This window comes from Spermophilus citellus, assembly GCF_964194105.1.
Source record: "Spermophilus citellus genome assembly, chromosome: 5".
Classification (NCBI taxonomy): domain Eukaryota; kingdom Metazoa; phylum Chordata; class Mammalia; order Rodentia; family Sciuridae; genus Spermophilus; species Spermophilus citellus.
In genome coordinates, this window is record NC_138186.1 from 51,653,956 (window position 1) to 51,672,000 (window position 18,045).

At 50.6% G+C, this 18,045-nt stretch overlaps 1 protein-coding gene across 2 annotated transcripts in view; it reads left to right on the forward strand.

Annotated features, from left to right (window-relative positions):
• Positions 1-1,992: 1,992 nt before the first annotated feature.
• The window catches only part of SCUBE3 (signal peptide, CUB domain and EGF like domain containing 3), a 32,034-nt gene continuing 15,981 nt past the window's right edge, over positions 1,993-18,045 (forward strand). For both annotated transcript variants that reach the window (XM_081295986.1, XM_081295987.1), the window contains exons 1-4: positions 1,993-2,545; positions 13,354-13,476; positions 14,743-14,868; positions 17,428-17,562. In XM_081295986.1, the coding sequence (XP_081152112.1) occupies positions 2,461-2,545; positions 13,354-13,476; positions 14,743-14,868; positions 17,428-17,562 (469 nt within the window). In that variant the 5' untranslated portion in view covers positions 1,993-2,460. The remainder of the gene's footprint in view (positions 2,546-13,353; positions 13,477-14,742; positions 14,869-17,427; positions 17,563-18,045) is intronic.

The following is an 18,045-nucleotide window of genomic DNA, read 5'->3' on the forward strand; positions in this document are numbered from 1 at the left end:
GAGGCCAAACAAGGCAGAGGCAAAGCAAAGCAAGGCAGAGTACCATCTTCCCTCTCCACCTTGGGGCTCCTCGGCTTTCTCCTTGTGCCCTCATGAAGATCACAGGCACCGTCTGGCAACCTCCAATTCTTCCTTTCTTTCTTTCTTTCTTTTTTAAACCACTCTCTTGTTTGGGGCAAAAAGGATGGCAAGTTTGCACTTGTCCTCCAGCCCTACACATAATTGGTGGCAGCAGGCAAAGCTGCTGCAAAGGGAGGGGTTTTGCCGTGGAATGAGGGAGGGAGGGAATCTTAGAATGACAGGGCTGGAAGGGACCTCAGTGATCATTTGACCCAAACTTTCTGTGGCCTCACCACCATCCATGACCAAAGTGCTCGCATCCCCATGATCATCTCACACCGTGCTCCAAGGCTTCTCAAGGTCTCCTTCCCCAGGCTTCAGAGAGTACTGCCTCTTTCCACTACTGGTAAATCCACCCCACCCTCTTATTTTCTAGATGAGGAAACCGAGGCCCACTGGGATGGGACTTGCCTAGTGTAATCTTCATCCCAGATAGACCCAGGACAATAGCCTGAGCCTATTCCCATCCTCTACTTTCCCACTCAATCCCTTGGAGAGGAAGCATTCAACTCTTTCCCCCTTGCCAAATAGGGAGACTGCTGACAAAACCCACCCCTCACTCCAGCTGATACTGTCAAGGGTCTGGGAACTGAGCATCCTCAGGGATATTGTGGTCACTGCCCCATGCTCCTGGGTACCCTGGGAAACTAGTCTGGGTCTGTGCCCTAAAGAAAATTGGCTCTGAAGCATCAACAGCTGCCTGGGGCATGGTGCAGTCTGCATGACTACAGCCCCACCCTCCAAGAAAGTCCTCACCACTCTCAAAAGATCTTTGCTCTTTCTCCAACAGTGCAAGGTGAGAAGATGCAAAGCACATGAGCAGGTGAGGAGGCAGTGTCCACAGTTGGGGGACACTGCTTCTTCAGCACAATTTGCCCCTTCATATCTTTTGCTGTCTCTATAGTAGAGGCATGAAGGATCTTCTTTTTGGAGGGGGGGCTTCCCCTTTGTGTTTTTGTGCTTATACACATAGGCAAGTCCTGTGGGTTCGCTTTTGCTCCTGTGCTAAACACACGAGAGTGCATACAGGTGAGCCTGTGTCTATATAGAGAGTATGGCTCAATGGGCTCACCTCCAAGGCCTTACCTCCCAGCAGGGTCTGCCCTGGAACTGGCAGTTTCAGCAGGGAGAAGAGGGGGGCCTATTTTCTTCTTAGCCCTCAAAGTGGACTCAGATCTAGGTATGGAGATTGAGTCCAGAAGGTGGGGGTGACATGGGAGTAAGAGCTGGGAGGACGTTACTTGGCCCGGAGTCGGAGTCGATCTGTGTAATTCGAGGTAGTATTTGGCTGTGAACCGCGTGCCAGGCTCTGTTGGTGGGTACGCCTGAGCTCGCATGCGTTCACGTCTGCCCCAGCCTCCTGGGTACCTCGCGCCCTCTTTGTCTCCTGGCGGAGGTGTGCGTGTAAACCTGCGCCACTCGTCCTCCTCGCGTGCGAGCGCGGGGGCGCACCCTCGCTCCCCCGCTCTTTCTGCGGGGAGAGAGGACGAGCGGGAGCCGGGTGCTGTTTGGTCTGGAGCCGAGCGGGGCTTGCATTGATCCATTGATTGTGCGCGGTCTGCGCCTGACCTCCCTGCTCCCGGGGAAGCCGTCTCCATGGAGACCGGGCCCGCTCCCCCAGCGCCGGATTGTAAATTCCTGCAGGCAGCGGCCCGGCAGCCTGGGGAGGGGGCCGCCGCGCCCGGGCGCGCAGGGGGAGCGGCCGCCGCGCCGAGGCCCCATTTGAAAGAAAAAAGAGCACGAAAAAGGAGGTGGTGGAGGAGGAGGAGGGGGAGGAGGAAGAAAACGAAAAGGAGCGAGGAGAGGAGGAGAAAGAGGAGGAGGAGGAGAAAGGCGAAGAAAAAGAGACGGAGCCTGAGAGACGGAGAAAGAGCGAGAGAGGAAGAAAGAGAGGCAGAAAGGGCGTGTTTCTGGCTCTGCGTTTCCCCTCCCCTTTCTCAGGTCCCTTGCTCGGGCTCTGCGCGCTCCTCGGTTGCAGCTCCCTCCGGGCGAAGCTGGGAATTGGGTGGGATTATACGCAGCAGTCCCGCCGCCGCCGCTAGCAGAGCCCGGCTGGATTGAAGAGGGCGGGGGTTCCCCTCCGTCAGCTGCGCCGAGCGCCCCTCGCCTCATCCCTCGCCGCCTCGCTCGCCTCGACGTCCGGCCGGGAGGAGCCGGCAGCTTCGGGAGCCTCCCGCCGAGGGCGCCGCGGTCCGCGCCCCACTCCCGCAGCCCCGGCCCGGCCTCGGCGGGGCGCCGCTCCCCTCCCCCTCCGGCGCACAGGGGGCCCCCGCCGGCTTCCGCCCTCCCGGGGCTGCGAGACCAGCCCCAGCGGACCCGCTGCCCGGAGAAGCTCCAGCCATGGGCTCGGGGCGCGTGCCCGGGCTCTGCCTGCTAGTCCTACTGGTCCATGCCCGCGCCGCCCAGCACAGCAAAGCTGCGCAAGGTAAGGAAGGAGGGGCGCTCGGCCGCGGGACTGCGGGGGCAGCGGGGCCCGAGGGCTAGGGCAAGATTGGCGAGGGGCAGGGCAGGTGCTGGGAAGCGGGCTGCTGTCGGGACCGGGCTCTGTGCTCTCCAACTCCCCGGCTGGGGACCCGACCTCTGGGCGCCGCTTCCCGGGGAGGGGGGAACGCTGGAGGAGCCAGGGGCAGAGAGGATGAGAGAGAAGTTCGGTGGGGGGGGGGGGGGCGGCGGGCAGAAGTGACCATGCACCTCAGCATTCTGACCAGACTTCACTGCCACGCTCTAGCATCTTCGAAGGACTTCTCGTCCTCCAAAGTCAGAATCTTCTCTCAAACATTGCCAGAAACTTAAGCTGTGGCCTGGAGAGACTGAGGGAATGAAAACTTTTCAGCCAAGTCATAGAATTCTTCCCCACATCCCCAGCCGTCATGCAAAGTCAGACAGAAATTTCGAAGTTGCTGTCTTATCAGTGGAAAAATGTTAAATAAAAAGGGGATCCTTCATAGAAAAACCAATTCGTCCCTCACTGGATGGTAGGGGGCTAATTTTTGTGACTAGCTTCTGGCAAGAATGTTGCGTTTCTGCCTTTTGGGGGGAAATCTCTTTCGTCTTGCATGGCTTTCATTTCTTATCATAATATTTATTTATTAAGGCCCAGGGTTTCCAATTCCATTTAAATCCAGGTCAGAATTGCATTAAAATAACAAAGTAAAATTCCAGGCTGGGGAGCTCTGACAGATCCCTCTAGGAATTAAAGAAAGTGACTGGGAGGCCCTCCCGCCCCTGTCCCTGACCCTGAGCTCATCGACTGGCCAGTCCAAGGCTGTGCTGGCAGAAACCAGGCTGGTGTCCCACAGTTCTCCCAGGACAGCCTCCCCTCCCCCTTAACCTCTTGCTGCACCCCTCCCCCTATGGTGTCCTCACCCTAAAGAGATTTATACCCACAAAAAGAAAATTCCTCCTGGCAAGGTTTTGCCTAGGAGCTTATGATTCTACCTATTGTCCCAGGGGCTCCTAAAGCCAGCCAGGGTAAGGAGGTGGCTGGGCCACGAGGGAAGTTGAACTTGGGAATTGGGAAAGCCTGAGTGTCTGGCAGTTAGGTCACTGTGTCCTGGGGCCTGAGCATTTGATTTCTAAGCTGCTCTGGACTAGATGGGCTCCCGCTCTGTGCAATATCTATATCACCCTTCTCTCCCCAAAACACTGCCTCTTCAACCAATCCCTGCCCTGTCCAATCTGTCCTTTAACAGAGCCAAACACTAGATAGAGACCCTCAGTTGTCAAATACCAGATCCCACCCCAACTCCATTCCAACCCCAAACTGCCTCTTCTCCAGTCCTAGTTCCAGACAGCCCACCACTACCAACACCCAGCCTGGGAGCAGCCCCTCTCCTTACTGTGGATTTGCTTGTGTTTTCATAAACAAAGCTGGCTTTTGTAGTGCGTGCTGACTTACTCATAACATGGAATTAGCTAGGGAGTTTAGTCTGAAGGAAGGAACAGATTTCATGCAGTAATCTAAAGACAAGATAAGGGCCTCTTTCAAGTTGGAGCCAGTGTCTGTAGTGGCCTAATTGGTAGGGTGGGGGTCTGGGTGCAAAAGGAGAAGCAGTGCATCAAAGGAGTCCCAGGAGCAGATGGAGACCCCTAAAAGGGACAGGTGCCACGAAGCCAAGACTCTCAAGCCTGAGCTCAGCCCATCTTCCAGGGAGATCAGTCTGTGTTCCAGAGACAGAGTCAGAATCCCTCCAAGGTACTCCAGGGCTCCCTTTTTCATTGGACATCCTTCTGGGTGCTGGGGGACATGCATCTGAGTGAAGACTCTACCCTCAAGAACCTCCTGGACTAAGTTTTGGTCACTGCTTATCTCACTTGGGCCACACATGCTTTGACTGGCTGTAGTTTGCCTGTCTGCCTGCCTTTCCTTCCTTCCTTCCTTCTCCTGAGACTAGCTTGGCATAGAATGGAAGCCTCTCATTGACCCTGCTATTCAGGAAATCTATAAACCCCCTCTGCCAGAGGTTTGCTGAATTAGAGAGATGCCTCTGGACCCAAATTTGTAGGCTGATGCTTCAGGAAGAGCAGTTGCGTTGGATCAGGGCAGTCTTACAGTCTTACCCCAGACAAGAGTGCTGTGGGCTTCAAAGGTGCCTCCCTTGCCCCTGAGCATATCTCCCAGCTATCATCAGTGCTAGAAAGCACGCCTTTGGCGCCAGGTGCTTTTAAACGAAGCTCTAAAAGATCTTCAAAATACACATACCCTTGGCAAGTCTCCTGCACAATTACTGTGTCTCCAGGGATCTATCTGTCTCTGTCTCTTTTCATCTGAGATCCCTACAGTGGGGAAAGCCAAAGTCATGTGGGGAATGGGGTGGAGAATGGAACCAAGAAAGTGAGCCCTAAGTGTAAAGGTGAGAGGTGTGTGTGTGTGTGTGTGTGTGTGTGTGTGAGCACGGTCACCCACATGGGACATAGCTGGGTTGTGACCAGTTACTAAGTGTGAACGCTAATGTTTTAGCGCCTGTGAGAACTGGGTCTGGATGAGTGGGCGGGTCAGCTGGTGGGAGTAGGAGAGAGTGAGCAGGAGGGTACATGGTTTTGAGTGTTTTTCAAGTGCCTGTCTGTGTGTCTTAAAGTAGACAGACTGGATAACCAAGATAATTGTTAACTTAGAAGCATTAATTTGCTTTGCTTTTCTGAGGGGTGGGGGGGGTGGCTGCCTTGGTTAAAAAGACCTAATCCTTGCACAGGGCTCAGGTTACAGCTGAATGAAAAGGTCTCACGGCCTTCAGGGAAACTTGTCCCCAGGGTGGGCTCTGGGGGAGCCAGCGTGGCCCTTCCGTTTACCTGGCAGTTTTCTCCTCTTGTTCGGGATAGAATTTTGATAAAGCCTCATATTTAGACTTTTTAAGTAACACCATCCATCCCGGGACTGAGAGCGTTCATCTGGCCGTGAACAGTGTCTCTCTGTCTCCGTGCGCCTCTCCGGGTCCCTGTCTGGGTGTATGTGTCTCCCTCTTTCTTCCCCCCACCCCTCTCTTCCTCTTTAATGTGGCTGTTTCCTCTCCTCCCCGCTTTCCTCGGCTCCTGTGGCCAGCTCTTACAGTGAGGGGACTGTTCCTCGTAGCCCCTCCCTCTAAAATATGAAATGAAAACCATAACCGTGTCAGCGGGCGAGGGTGGTTCCATGGGCAGCCGGCTCCTGCCTGTGCTCTGTCCAGGCCATACTGGAGACAGCAAGATACCCCCCTACTCTTGGAGCCTGATCTTTAATCAGTTCCCCCTAAACCTGCCCCTACCCCCATTTCTCCAGAAGGGTGGCAAAGTGGGGGTGGGCTGATTAGAAATTCCTTAGGAATGCCCTCTCTTCTTTCAGTGATATATCCCAGGGGTGGGGAGAGCCGGGGGTGGGGAGCACAGACTCTTTCCCTGTTGTCCACCCCTCACCTTTCATTGCCTTGAGTCTCTGAGGGTGGAATGAGAGAGAGGGGACTGAGGTCAGAATCCCTGCAGGTAGAGCAAGAAGAATGGCATCAGCAGTCCGCAGTGAGATTGTTTTCTGGAATCTGAGGGCATGAGTGAGAACCGGTTTGAGATGTGAGCAGCCAGGACCTGTTGTAAAAGGAGCCAGCCTGGGTGTGAGTTTGAGAATGTGAGGTGTGCTTTCACTGGGGTGTGTGAATGTGCATGTGCATGACTCAGAATATGTGTGTGAGCGTGTGTGTGTGTGTGTGTGTGCACGCGCGTGCGTGTCCGGTGCTCTGGTGAGAGGAAAAAGGAAGTGGGGCAATGTGCGTTTTGTTTTAGTTGGAGAAGTAAAGAAGTGGAATGGCTTGGTCCAGTGCCTTGAACTGAGTGGAGGGGGTGTTGGGGGAAAGGGGGATGGATGGCTTCAGACCCTCCTGAGAAGATGGAGGCAGAGGAGCTTGCTGCCTGAATCCACGGTCCCCACATGTCGGGGTGTGGACCTCCTTTGACTTCTCATACCCCTAGCACATGACCACTTATAAGAAAGAGTCCCTGTCAGGGCTGGAAACTGTGGAGCTGCTCTGAGCTGGCAGTGCCCGCAAGAGGCCCAGACCTGGGGACAGCTTCTTCAGGTTCAGTTAGAAGACAGGAGTCTGGAGCTGGAGGAGCTGCTGGGCCTGGGGGGGAGAAGTGAAGCAGCAGCCAACCCAGGGATGTCGGGAGGATAGGCAAGCTATTCACCTGGACCAGGAGGACATGGGCTCCCTTCTGTGTCTGCAGACTGGCCACTTCCTTCCTCCTGTGTCCATGCAATGCCTGCTTCAGGTGGCACCAGGAGGGTGGGGATTATGATGCCAGTGGGTTTGGACAAATGCAGAATCTAAAAATTGGGGCCTCTGAGGAGATCATTAAAATTCTCTTCTTCACTTTTAAAATCAGTTGGGCTCCTTGCACCTCTGAAATTCTGCATATCTCGTTGAAGTCTTTCCTGACGAAGTCAGAAGATGCTGTCAGGCCTCAGTCGGGCAGCTGGGCCTCCCCTGATTGCTCACCAAATGCCAGACCTTGTTCCAGGACCCTGGGCTACTTCTGCCTTCCTGAGTCTAGGTCACTTGGCTACTTTTCTTCCCCTACCCATTTCCTGGGACCCCATTTGCCTGAAATTTCTTCCTGTGTCTTTAAGTGGGTATTTACCTCTGATACAGCCCTTGAAGAACATTTGTGTGTGTGTGTGTGTGTGTGTGTGTGTGTGTGTGTGTGTGCACTCAAATAGGTGGCAAATGATGCTGAAAGGTCGGTGTGGTGGGACCTGAGTCCTCTCAGGGCTGGACCCCAGGGCCCCAGGCTTGGTCCCACACCACATCATTCCTTGCTCCAAGACTGGTCCTATGCATCCCGCCCTAGACTAGATCTCTGGTTCAGATTAAGACCCTGTGTTGAAGTGACAATTGGATGCTGAAATGTGACTGCACAAGCGGAATGACACCTCCTAAACAGGGCACTGGAGCCCTTCTTCTTACCTACAGTTTCCCCCGGAACTATTACCATAGCCCTAGAGAACTGTGGCGTTTCAGTTTCAGAGCCCCCTGCCAAGGTTGTCCTGGCCTGGTCACTGATGGTGACAAGTAAGGAACAACCTGGGCCAGAGCTGCTAGGCTGAAGGACTGTGCAGGATAAGGAAGCAGACCTGAGGAATCCCTGGTGAGGGTGGAGCATCAGGATATGTGGGCATTAGGGGGAGGGCTGCACGGAGGGGGGGCGCTTAGAGGGTAGACCCTGGGGAGCAGGTTTACAGAGAGGACGTTTTTACAAGTTTCTAATTATATTTATTTGGAGTTTTCCTCTGGCGGTTTGAAGCTGTTAACAGCAGGAACCTGTATCCCTGGTGTTTGTTTTTGTTTCTGACCAGCTGCTTGGCCCCAGTGAGTGAATCAGGGCAGGCGACACCTGCCCACTGCGCACACCGCCCACCCCTTCCTTATTGCAACTGTGTCTGCCCCTCCCTGCTCGCTGACCCGCCTTTTGCTCCTCTTCTGGGGTCCCCATGCCCTAAGCCTCGGAGCATCCGCACAGGACAGCTGCTTTGCTGCCAGGATCACCAGGGTTAGGTTGGTTGCCTGCTTCCTGCCGAGTTAAGTGTTGAGGTGGGTTGGGTGAGGCACAACAATAACTGAGACATGGATGCCTTCCTCAGGTACTTCTGGAAGACAGTAGGTAGCAGTGGAGCCAGAATCGAAAGACCGGGGTCTTGGTTCCATGTGGGCCAGCTGCTTGTTGCTTCCCAACATAATCTCCTGGGCTTCAGTGTCCATTTGTTTCATAAGAGATGCCCACAGCTTCCCCAGATGACGTTTAACCAGCTGGAGATCCTATCATTCATTGTCCCTAGGCTCTTCTGGCCACAGCATTCATCAGATGGATGCCTTTAAGGGAATACTGTCCCTCGCTGAGTTTTCTGCCTCCCTTTTCTTTTCTTTCCTATTTGTTTCCTTGCTTTCTTTTTTTAAAAATATTTTGGTTATAGTTGGACACAATAGCTTTATTTTATTTATTTATTTTTATGTGGTGCTGAGGATCGAACCCAGGGCCTCGCATGTGCTAGGTGAGCACTCTACTGCTGAGCCACCACCCCAGCCCCATCCTTGCTTTCTTTTTCTTTTTTGGTACTGGGTATCAAACCCAGGGGGTGCTTTACCACTGAGCTACATCCCCAGACATTTTTATTTTTTATTTTGAGACAGGATCTCATTAAGTTGCTTAGGGCCTTACTAATTTGCTGAGGATGGCCTCATACTTGCAATCCTCCTGCCTCAGCCTCCCGAGTGTCTGAGATTACAAACATGTGCCACTGTGCCCAGCCCTAGATCCCTTTTCTTAAGATTAACTTCCTGAGATTGCCTCCTTCACCCAAAACACTGTGGGGTCAAAGGGGAGTAAAGAAACAGAATTTCTTTGAGGTATCTCAGAGCAGAGGGAATGCCACAGATATGGATCTTATCCACATACCCACCCCCATGTTTAACAGACGTTGATGAAGTGCTGGGAATGTATCATTAGTTTTCCTGGCTCACTGCTGAATCCCCCTACCTGGCCCAGTGCTTGGCATGTTGCAGGTGCTCCCTAACTATTGGTTGAATACGGGTGTTCAACTGTATTCTAGCTGCAGCATGGATTTCAAAGATTCAGAAGCCCTGGCCTCAAGGAGTGTAGTTCAGTGCAAAGCCAGCAATATGTAATCAGGACACCAGGGAGAAAGCTGGAGAGAAGGAATAATAACAGTAAACTATTATTGAGCACTTATTGTATGCCCATATTGTGAGGTTAAGTACTTGAAGGGTGTTACCTCATTTGCTGCTCTTGGCAGCCCTATGGGAGGTACTACGATGATGATTATTATTCCCATTTACAGAGGAGGGAACACTAAGTTCAGAGGCACAGACACAAGTTGAGCTGGCATTTGAACTGACACAGTGTCACTCCAGAACCCCTTCTCTTAACCACTCTTTCATGTTGGTACCCCAAAGTCTTTCCCCAACTTGAGCAAATGGTTTAGTCATATTACCTGAGTTGGGAAAAGAGGATCAACAGTAGCCCCATGCTCACACTGGAAGTCTTGATTTTGTAGGTCTAGGGGGCACCTGGACATTCACATTTTTTCAAAGGTCCCCAGGGATTCCAGTTTGCAGCTAGGGTTGAGAACCATTGGTCTAAACCAATCCGTGCCCAGTGGCATCAGCTGGTTGACTAGCTAGTAAACACCTGTGCTCTGAGAGAACAGGCTAAGATGAGACTGTGCCCATGAGTGCCTCTGAAAGGACAAATTCAGGGTCAGCAGGTGTGGTGGGACGGAGCTCTGGAAGAAGGAACTGGCAAAAGGAGGAGGTGCTTAGTGGGATTTAGGGCTTTGCTTCACAGCTCTGCCTAGGCCTGTTGTGCTTCAAAGCATTCCAATCACACCATTAAAGTGTCCCTTCCTCAAACCAAATAAAAAATAAAGTGTCCCTTCTTCAGCAAGTGCCTAGCCAAGTGAGGAAAGTGGAACCTGTTGCGATGATGAGCTTCAAAGTGTTAGCAGAACAACTGAGGAGTGTTGCCAATGAATGGAGGGAAGCCGGATACCCGAGGACTAGGACTCCCAGGAGCAGGGCTCACCAGGAGGAGCTTGGGGAAGACGACTTTGAGCTAGAATTGGAAAGCTGAGGATGGTATGTGTGGAAGGCGAAAGACAGAGATGCATCTCAATGTGTCAAGAATGAGATGTGTGAAATGTGTGGGGGTGGGAGACGGTTTAGGGGTTGTGGAGGGAATGGGGCAGGGGTAAAGTCTTCTAGAACAGACTCTGCCAGAGAGGTGTTAGCGTTATGAGCAGGGAGATGAAGGAGAAGGGTTAAGATGGCCAGAAAAGCCCACCATTGGAAGGGTCTGAAGGCTATGCCGGGAGGCATGGGTTTGCTGTGTCCTGCTTCCTGGCCCCCTCCAGTGCAGGTAAGCCCTGAACACCAGGCAAAGAAGAACCAGAGAGCAGGCCCTACTGAGCCACTAGCTGATACAGACAGGCACGTCTGAGATGGCCACAGAGGAGGGGTTTCCAGTCCCCATGTCTCTGAGCTAGGCTCAAAGGTAGCCCTTATTCAGAACCCCTAGGACAGGGCTGTGCAATAGAACTAACTTTCTGCAGCGTTAGAAAGGTTTCATATTAGTGCTGTCACGATGGGAGCCTCTGGCCACATGTGGCTAGTGCACCTGAGGAGCTGAATTTTAAATTAACTTAAATTCATAAGACACGGGCACACATGTAATACCAGGGCCTCAAGAGGCTGAGGCAGGAGGATCACAAGTTTAAGGCCATCATGGGCAACTTAGGCCCTAGGCAACTTAGTGAGACCCTTTCTCAAAATAAAAAGTAAAAAGGGCTGGGATGTGGCTCAGTGGTAAAGCATCCCTGGGTTCAATCCCCAGCACCAAAAGAACAAACAAAGAAATTTATATAGCCACGTGTGGCTAGTGGCTGTCACCGTGGACAGCACAGTTCTCTAGCATCTGTTGTCTGAACCAGTGACTTCATGCTTTCCATCTCAGGCTGATATTAGGAACCTCCTGTCTACCAGACACTTTATTAAGCACTTTACCCAAACTATTCTCATTAACTGCTCACAGTCTCTCCCAAGGAGGTATCATCCTCTCCATTTTAAAGGGGAGACCAAACTAAAACTAAGAAAGGCCTTGCTGGAGAGTGGTAGAGCTGGATTTTAATCTGGGACTGACTGGCCCTGGTGCTTAGGATCTTTCTGTGAGAGTACATTTCTTGGTTCTGTTGTGTCTTCAGCAGTTGGACAAACTGATTCTCCACACAATCGCTTGCCATCTGCAGGGTCCTTCTTTTACGCACTTAAGAACTCTCCTCCATTCTTCCACTTTGGGATGACTTCCAAGGGTGGCTGAAAGGTGGAAACCATGACTGCAGAGCCCAGTTGAGGTTGGGAGTAAGTCCACACTTGTTGGACAAGTTCCAGCACATAGATCTCTGGGCAGGGTGAATGGCCGCAGGGGAGTAGAAGAGAACTGAAGGACAGAGTACAGTGCTGAAGAGAAGCCCACAGGACTTGAGGTAGGGTGTTTTGGGGTGCTCTTCCATATTTCATTTCTCTCCTTAGCCCCAGGATACTTCAGACCTGCCCCATAAGTACTTTGTGAAGCGTGAGAGCAGAGGGCAAATAACCAAAGTTAGAATTTGTGGGTATTTATAAATTAGAGAGGTTACTGATATACCTGTCCATTCAATCAGTAAAAATATATCAAGCACCTTAAGGATTTTGATTCAGTAGGTCTATGATAAGACCTGAAAGTCTGCATTTTAATTAACCCAGGCAATTTTACAGCCCATGGATCACATTTGGAAGTCAGACTACATTGGTTTCAAATCCCACCTCTTTTAGTGGCAGATTGCTATTTCTCGATTATCTTCTATTTTCTAGTTCACAGGTAGAAATAATCTCTTCCATCTTGGATCTTCCCTGTAACATAGATTCTTCACCCTAGTTGCATGTTAGAATCACCTGGAAACTTTAGAAAAATACTGGTCACCAGTCCCCAGCTCAGGTTAATTGGCCAGAATCTCTAGGGGCTTGGACTTCTCCTAGGGGATGCACACTGATGTTCAGCCAGCATCGAGAACCCCCTCATCTGTCTCTAATGCTCCTGGCATCTACCCCATCCTTCCTCATGTTACTGTGTCCTTTTGGCTGATCTGAGTCACCTGTGAACTTCCACAGCCTTCAGTATGTTTACTTTCACAAGCTCAACAAAGCACTTTCAACAGGATGAAACATCCTCCCCTATTTCAGTTCAGCTTTGTAGGCACCATGATATTGCCCTGGAGGTTAGAATCTTTTGCTCATAGGCTCTTTCCTAGGTGCTCTCTTAACCATCCTCATTTTTTAAAAAAAATTTTTTTAGTTGTTGATGGACCTTTATTTAATTAATTAATTGATATGCAGAGTGCCAAGGATCAAACCCTGTGCCTCACACATGCTAGGCAAGCGCTCTACCACTGAGCCACAATCCCAGCCCACACCATCCTCATTTTTGCCAGACCTGGAATGGCCTCTTCCTTTAGGAAGCTCTGTGTGTCATGCCTATTGTTAGAAGACTTGGAGAACTAACAGTGGTGGGATGTGTGGACCTGCCTGGGTCAGCTGGAGAGCCAAGAGGGCTGCCCTTACCAGGGCAGCTTCAGGGTCCTTGTGCCAGCCCTGCCAGTTTCTGGTTCATCTGCTGTTGGCCATACAGGGGCCAAGCAGAATCTCCTGGGGTGGGCTTTCCTTCCTGTCATGGTGGGCAAGTGGGATCTGGCCTGGTCTAAAGCAGAGTTGTGAGGCAGAGGAGGATCCCTCAGATACCCCATCTCCCTTTCTTCCTCCTCTAATTGCCAGTGACCACTGGACACTGCCACCTTCCTAGAGGCCACTGTCCCCATGCCTTTACCTTCCCCCATACCCTAAACCTGCTCCTAAAAAAGGTACTAACTCACCCTAGGTTATTTCTAATTGTGTTAAATGCGTTTAGCCAGTCTAAAGGGTTTTTATTTGTTTTTAAATAGGAGCGTTTCAAATGACAGAGTTCAGCTGTCACTGTGGATTAGGTATTTTTTAGGGCAGTGGGGTTTCTTTCTGAATTCCCTCTTTGAAATCACAGGGATGTGGGAAACACATGTGCAGAGGCACTGGTTCTTAGAGGGGTTTTACCCCTGGGAAACCCACCTTCAAGACACACCTTGAGAGGCACTGGCAGAGGGTCTCATGTGCCCCATTTTGCCCCTGCCAGATGTGGATGAGTGTGTGGAGGGGACAGACAACTGCCACATCGACGCTATCTGCCAGAACACCCCGCGGTCCTACAAGTGCATCTGCAAGTCTGGCTACACAGGGGACGGCAAGCACTGCAAAGGTGAGACATGGATCAGAGAAGGGGGACCTGTGGGAGAAGAAACCAGTGCCATTGCCCTCAGCTGGCCACATTGCATTACCCCCAGGCCTGAAATCCCCACTGGCCAAAGGTGGGTGGCTGCATCTTCCCAGAGGAGGCACGGTGTTCTAATTTGCACCAAGACACCATGTGGACTAGCTAAGCCTCCAGTGGGAATAGTTCACAGTCACTTAACTGATTGGGACTGAGGTTCCCTGGATCTGGATTCTCCAACTTTAGACCTTTACACCAGACCCACAAAGGGTGGAAACAATAGTGTACCCCGGGAAATTTATACTGCAAACAGATCTTCCCCATAATTAAAGCAATCCAAACTGAAGTAGCCTTGGGATATTATTTTAAATTTACAACCTTCAGTATAGGTGAGTCTTCAAAGGACAAGGAACATTTGTTAATTCCTGCTGGCATTATAAATTGAAAAGTACAGTGGTCTCTCAGTATCTGTGGGAGAATGGTTCTAGGACTCCCACAAGGTTACCCAAATTTGAAGGTGTTCCTGTCCCTTATATCAAATGGCATGGGTATTCGAATGTAACCTATATAATCCTCCTGGATACTTTTAAATCATTTCTAGTTTACTTATACTATTTAATGTAATGTTACTGCTATGTAGGTAGCATTTCTGTTGTCTTATTTAGCACACAGTAACAAGAAAAACCTCTACATACTTAGTACAGATGTAGCTTTTTTCTTTAAATATTTTTGATCCATGTTTCATTGAATTTGTGGACATAGGACCCATGAACACAGAAGGCTGACTGTAATTTTGTTATACCTAACAGGACTCTTAAATGATATTTATACCTCTTGACTCAGGGATTTTATTCTTCAGGATTTATCAAAGAAAATTTAAGTAAAATAATATATAGGTGAAGATGTTATTTGATGTATTATTTATGTTGGTATAGTAAATGAAAAAAATTAAGTGCCTAATAATGGAGAAAAATGATTAAGACATTATGATGCAGCAACACAATGGAATATTCTGTAACCATATACAGTGGTGATTAGAAAGATGGGAAGGAGACATGGGAAATGCTTATGCCTTAGGTTGAGATGAAATTAGCAAAATGGTTTGCAGGCTATGAATGTAACCATGTAAACACAGACATACAAGAGAAGGTTATATTAAAAAAAAAAAAAAAAGCAACCATAAGACTGAGCCCAGGGATGGTCAGTGGGGACACTCAGATAGGTTCAGCTGTCTCAGCTTCTCCTTTCCCACAGACGTGGATGAGTGCGAGCGAGAGGACAATGCAGGCTGTGTGCATGACTGTGTCAACATCCCTGGTAACTACAGATGCACCTGCTATGATGGATTCCACCTGGCACACGATGGACACAACTGTCTGGGTGAGCAAGGGAGCGGGTAAGAGGGATGTCTTTTTAGGGAAAAGCCTTTCTCATGCAAGGAGGAGAAAAGTAACCAAAAAGAGCTGCATTCCCCCAAAAGAACAAGGCCAGCCTCCCCTTTGGAACTAACTGGTCACCAAAGATAAAATAGTCCTGCTCTGACTGGTTGAAGAATGTCAGAGGAGATACTGCTAGAAAATGCTCTCAGGCAAGGTCGAGGAGATGAAAAGAGTGGATTTGGGTAAAGCAGTGGGTAATGCAGGCGAAAGATCTTATCTTACTACCTGTGGGGACTTGGGCAAATGATCTAGGCTCTAGGAATCTCAACTTCGTCATCTCCAAAGGTTGCCAGGAGGATCATCACAACAGTACATGTGTAAAGAGCCTTGTACAATCCTTAGCACATAGCAGATACTCAGTAAACAGGAAGAATGTCACTGCTGATGAGAAGGACAATGCTGTGCTGGGTGCGTCTGGTTTTCTCCCAGCTCTTCCTGTACTCTCCAGTCTCACCCTGTCCTCACTGCTGAGACCTCCATCTGACCTGATCTCCTTGTTCAAGAGCTGGATCAGAGATAGAATCTCTAAGGAACTGAACTCCAATTCTGTCTCTGTCATTTCAAAAAGTTACTGGGACCAAGTTAAGATTCTTTCCCAAATACAACTCTGAAGATGAGAGCATAAAAGAATTTGAGATCTGAACCCAGGGGTCTTCTCCCAAATTCTCTCTCTCTGGTGCCAAGTCAGAAACAGGGCACTGGAAGCATAGAGGAGCAGGAAGAGAAGCAAGAAGATTGGTGCCCAGAAAAGCAGTCTGAACTGGGCCCCTCCACCTGATCCAACAGATGGATGTCGAGGTCCTGGGCCTGGGGAGCCGCCGCACTATGGAGCTGTCTCAGCCAGCACAGCCACCCTCACACCCAGGCTCTGGATGTCTCCTCCCACTTAGGCCTCCAGACACAGGGCGCTGGGGAGTCCTTCTCCAACCAGATCCCCTCTCCTCTAACTTCATCTCTCAGGAAAGGGCCTCCTTTCTCCTCTGCCCAATCACCCTGAGGGACTTCTTTGGGATTCCTTTGAGAAGGGAAGCTGTGACATTTAGGGAGGACAGGGAGGCACCTACCGGACTGTGAACATCAGCTTCTGAGTGCTCTGCTCCCTTTAACCTTTCTAAGCTCCTGATTCTTACCAAGTCTCATTTCCTTATAAGTATTTTGGGGGGAACCAACCAGAGGGACAAGAGAGTGAGTAGGTATGGAGAGAGTTAGAGGAGCAAAGGTCTATTTAAGATTACATAAGTTGCAACTCTACCTTTGACTCTTAGGGAAACTCGGGAAAGATGTCCATGTCCTAGGCCTCAGTTTCCCAAAAGAGAAATAGAACTTGGCTAAAGTAACAAAGCCACAGGTTGGAATAGAAGGGAGCACATACCACAGAATGTAGGATGGGGCAAGATCAAGAAGAGAGGGATGGGATGTAGCAAGAGATGGGACAGAAACAGGGACAAAGCAAAGCAAAGTATACCTCCTTAGCTTTTCTAACAGGTACATCGCTCAGACAAGAGCCAGCTGGATCTGAGTCCCTCTGTCCTTGGCCAGAAGGAGAAGGGAGGATTTCAGGGCCCAGGGAGAGAGAATTGGAAGGACAAATGACATCCTCAGGAGCTCAGATTCTAGCTGCTCTATTTGGCACCCAATCTCCCTGATGTTTCCTGGACCAAGGCAAACTAAGAAGGGCTGTGGAGTTGGGAGGCAGTAGCTAGCATAGACATGGAGTCACGGTGTTGAAGTGGGTGCCCCAGGAAGAGCCTGGATCTAGGACCATGGGTGGTGATTTGGGGGTGAGAGCCTACTGTTCCCCTTCCACCATCTAGGGTGTGGCTTGGCGGCTCTCCCCCATCATCCTTCCCTGCCAAACTGCCAGACTTTGTTTTGTTAAACCAAAATAGGAGAAAGGCTAAGGAATATGGCAGCAAGCCCAGGCATGGAGGAGGGGAGAAAGGACGGGGCTGTGGCATGTCCACATAAATGATCCCCACCCCACAAGGAGTTGAGGCTCAGCCGCCTTTCCCCACTCTGTCCCTCCAACCTCAGCACCATGGCCATAGTTCTTCCTGAACACAGAGCTATTTCCAGGTTCCCCAATTCTATGGCTGTTCCTCATGACCAGCTACTACATCTGGTTACCTCTCCCTGACCAATGTGACCAGACTTCATCCTTTATCACTGTTGTTCTTGCTCTGACTCCTTCCCCGCCCTCAGACCCAGTTTCCATAGTGAAGGTGAGGGAGCCCAGTCTGGGCCTCAGTGAGCCCGGGTCAGTTCCTCCCACCTCACACATTCCCTTAGTTCCTTCCAGCTCTGTCCTCTTAGAGAGGCTCTTCACACTCTGGAACATAAGCTGTCAAGGGGGTGAGAATTGTCTGGCCCAATGCTGGGCGTATTGAGAGAGTGGGGTTGGGTTCCTAAGACTGTGCTCAACCCTTGGTGCTGAAGTCCAGGGGCACACCCAGACCCTGGCTTGCATTCCGTGGCCCCACTGATTACCTTTCTTGCCTAGATGTGGATGAGTGTGCTGAGGGCAATGGTGGTTGTCAGCAGAGCTGTGTCAACATGATGGGCAGCTATGAGTGTCACTGCCGAGAAGGCTTCTTCCTCAGCGACAACCAGCACACCTGCATCCAGCGACCAGAAGGTCAGCCCATGCCTGACCCAGGAGGGCCAACCTCTGCCCACCCTCTGGGTCTGTCTACCCTCCCTTCTCAACTCTGCCAGCTCCTTCTTCTTTGTCCCTCAACTCGGTCATACCCAAGGGCTCCATGGACAGATACTGTATTAGAGAAAAATTCTGGGGGAATTAATTTGGGGCTGGCATCAGTATGAGATTGAGGCTACTTTGGGGTCAGCTTAGGACCAGACCTGAGGTGGTTGTTATTTTTAATTGTAGGCATTCAGGTTTCTCTAAGCTGCTACTCAAGTATGAGGACCTCACCAAAGCCTCTTCCTTGGCCTGGACTGAGAGGGGCAACACAGAGTGGGATATATGTTGTCTACTTCTGTGGCTCATTTCCCACTGGTCTGGGATATCCTGAGGGCAGGAACCATGTCTGATTCATCTTTGTATCCCATACTGCCCTGCATGTAGTAGGATATTAATAAATGTTTGTGGCATAGTAAT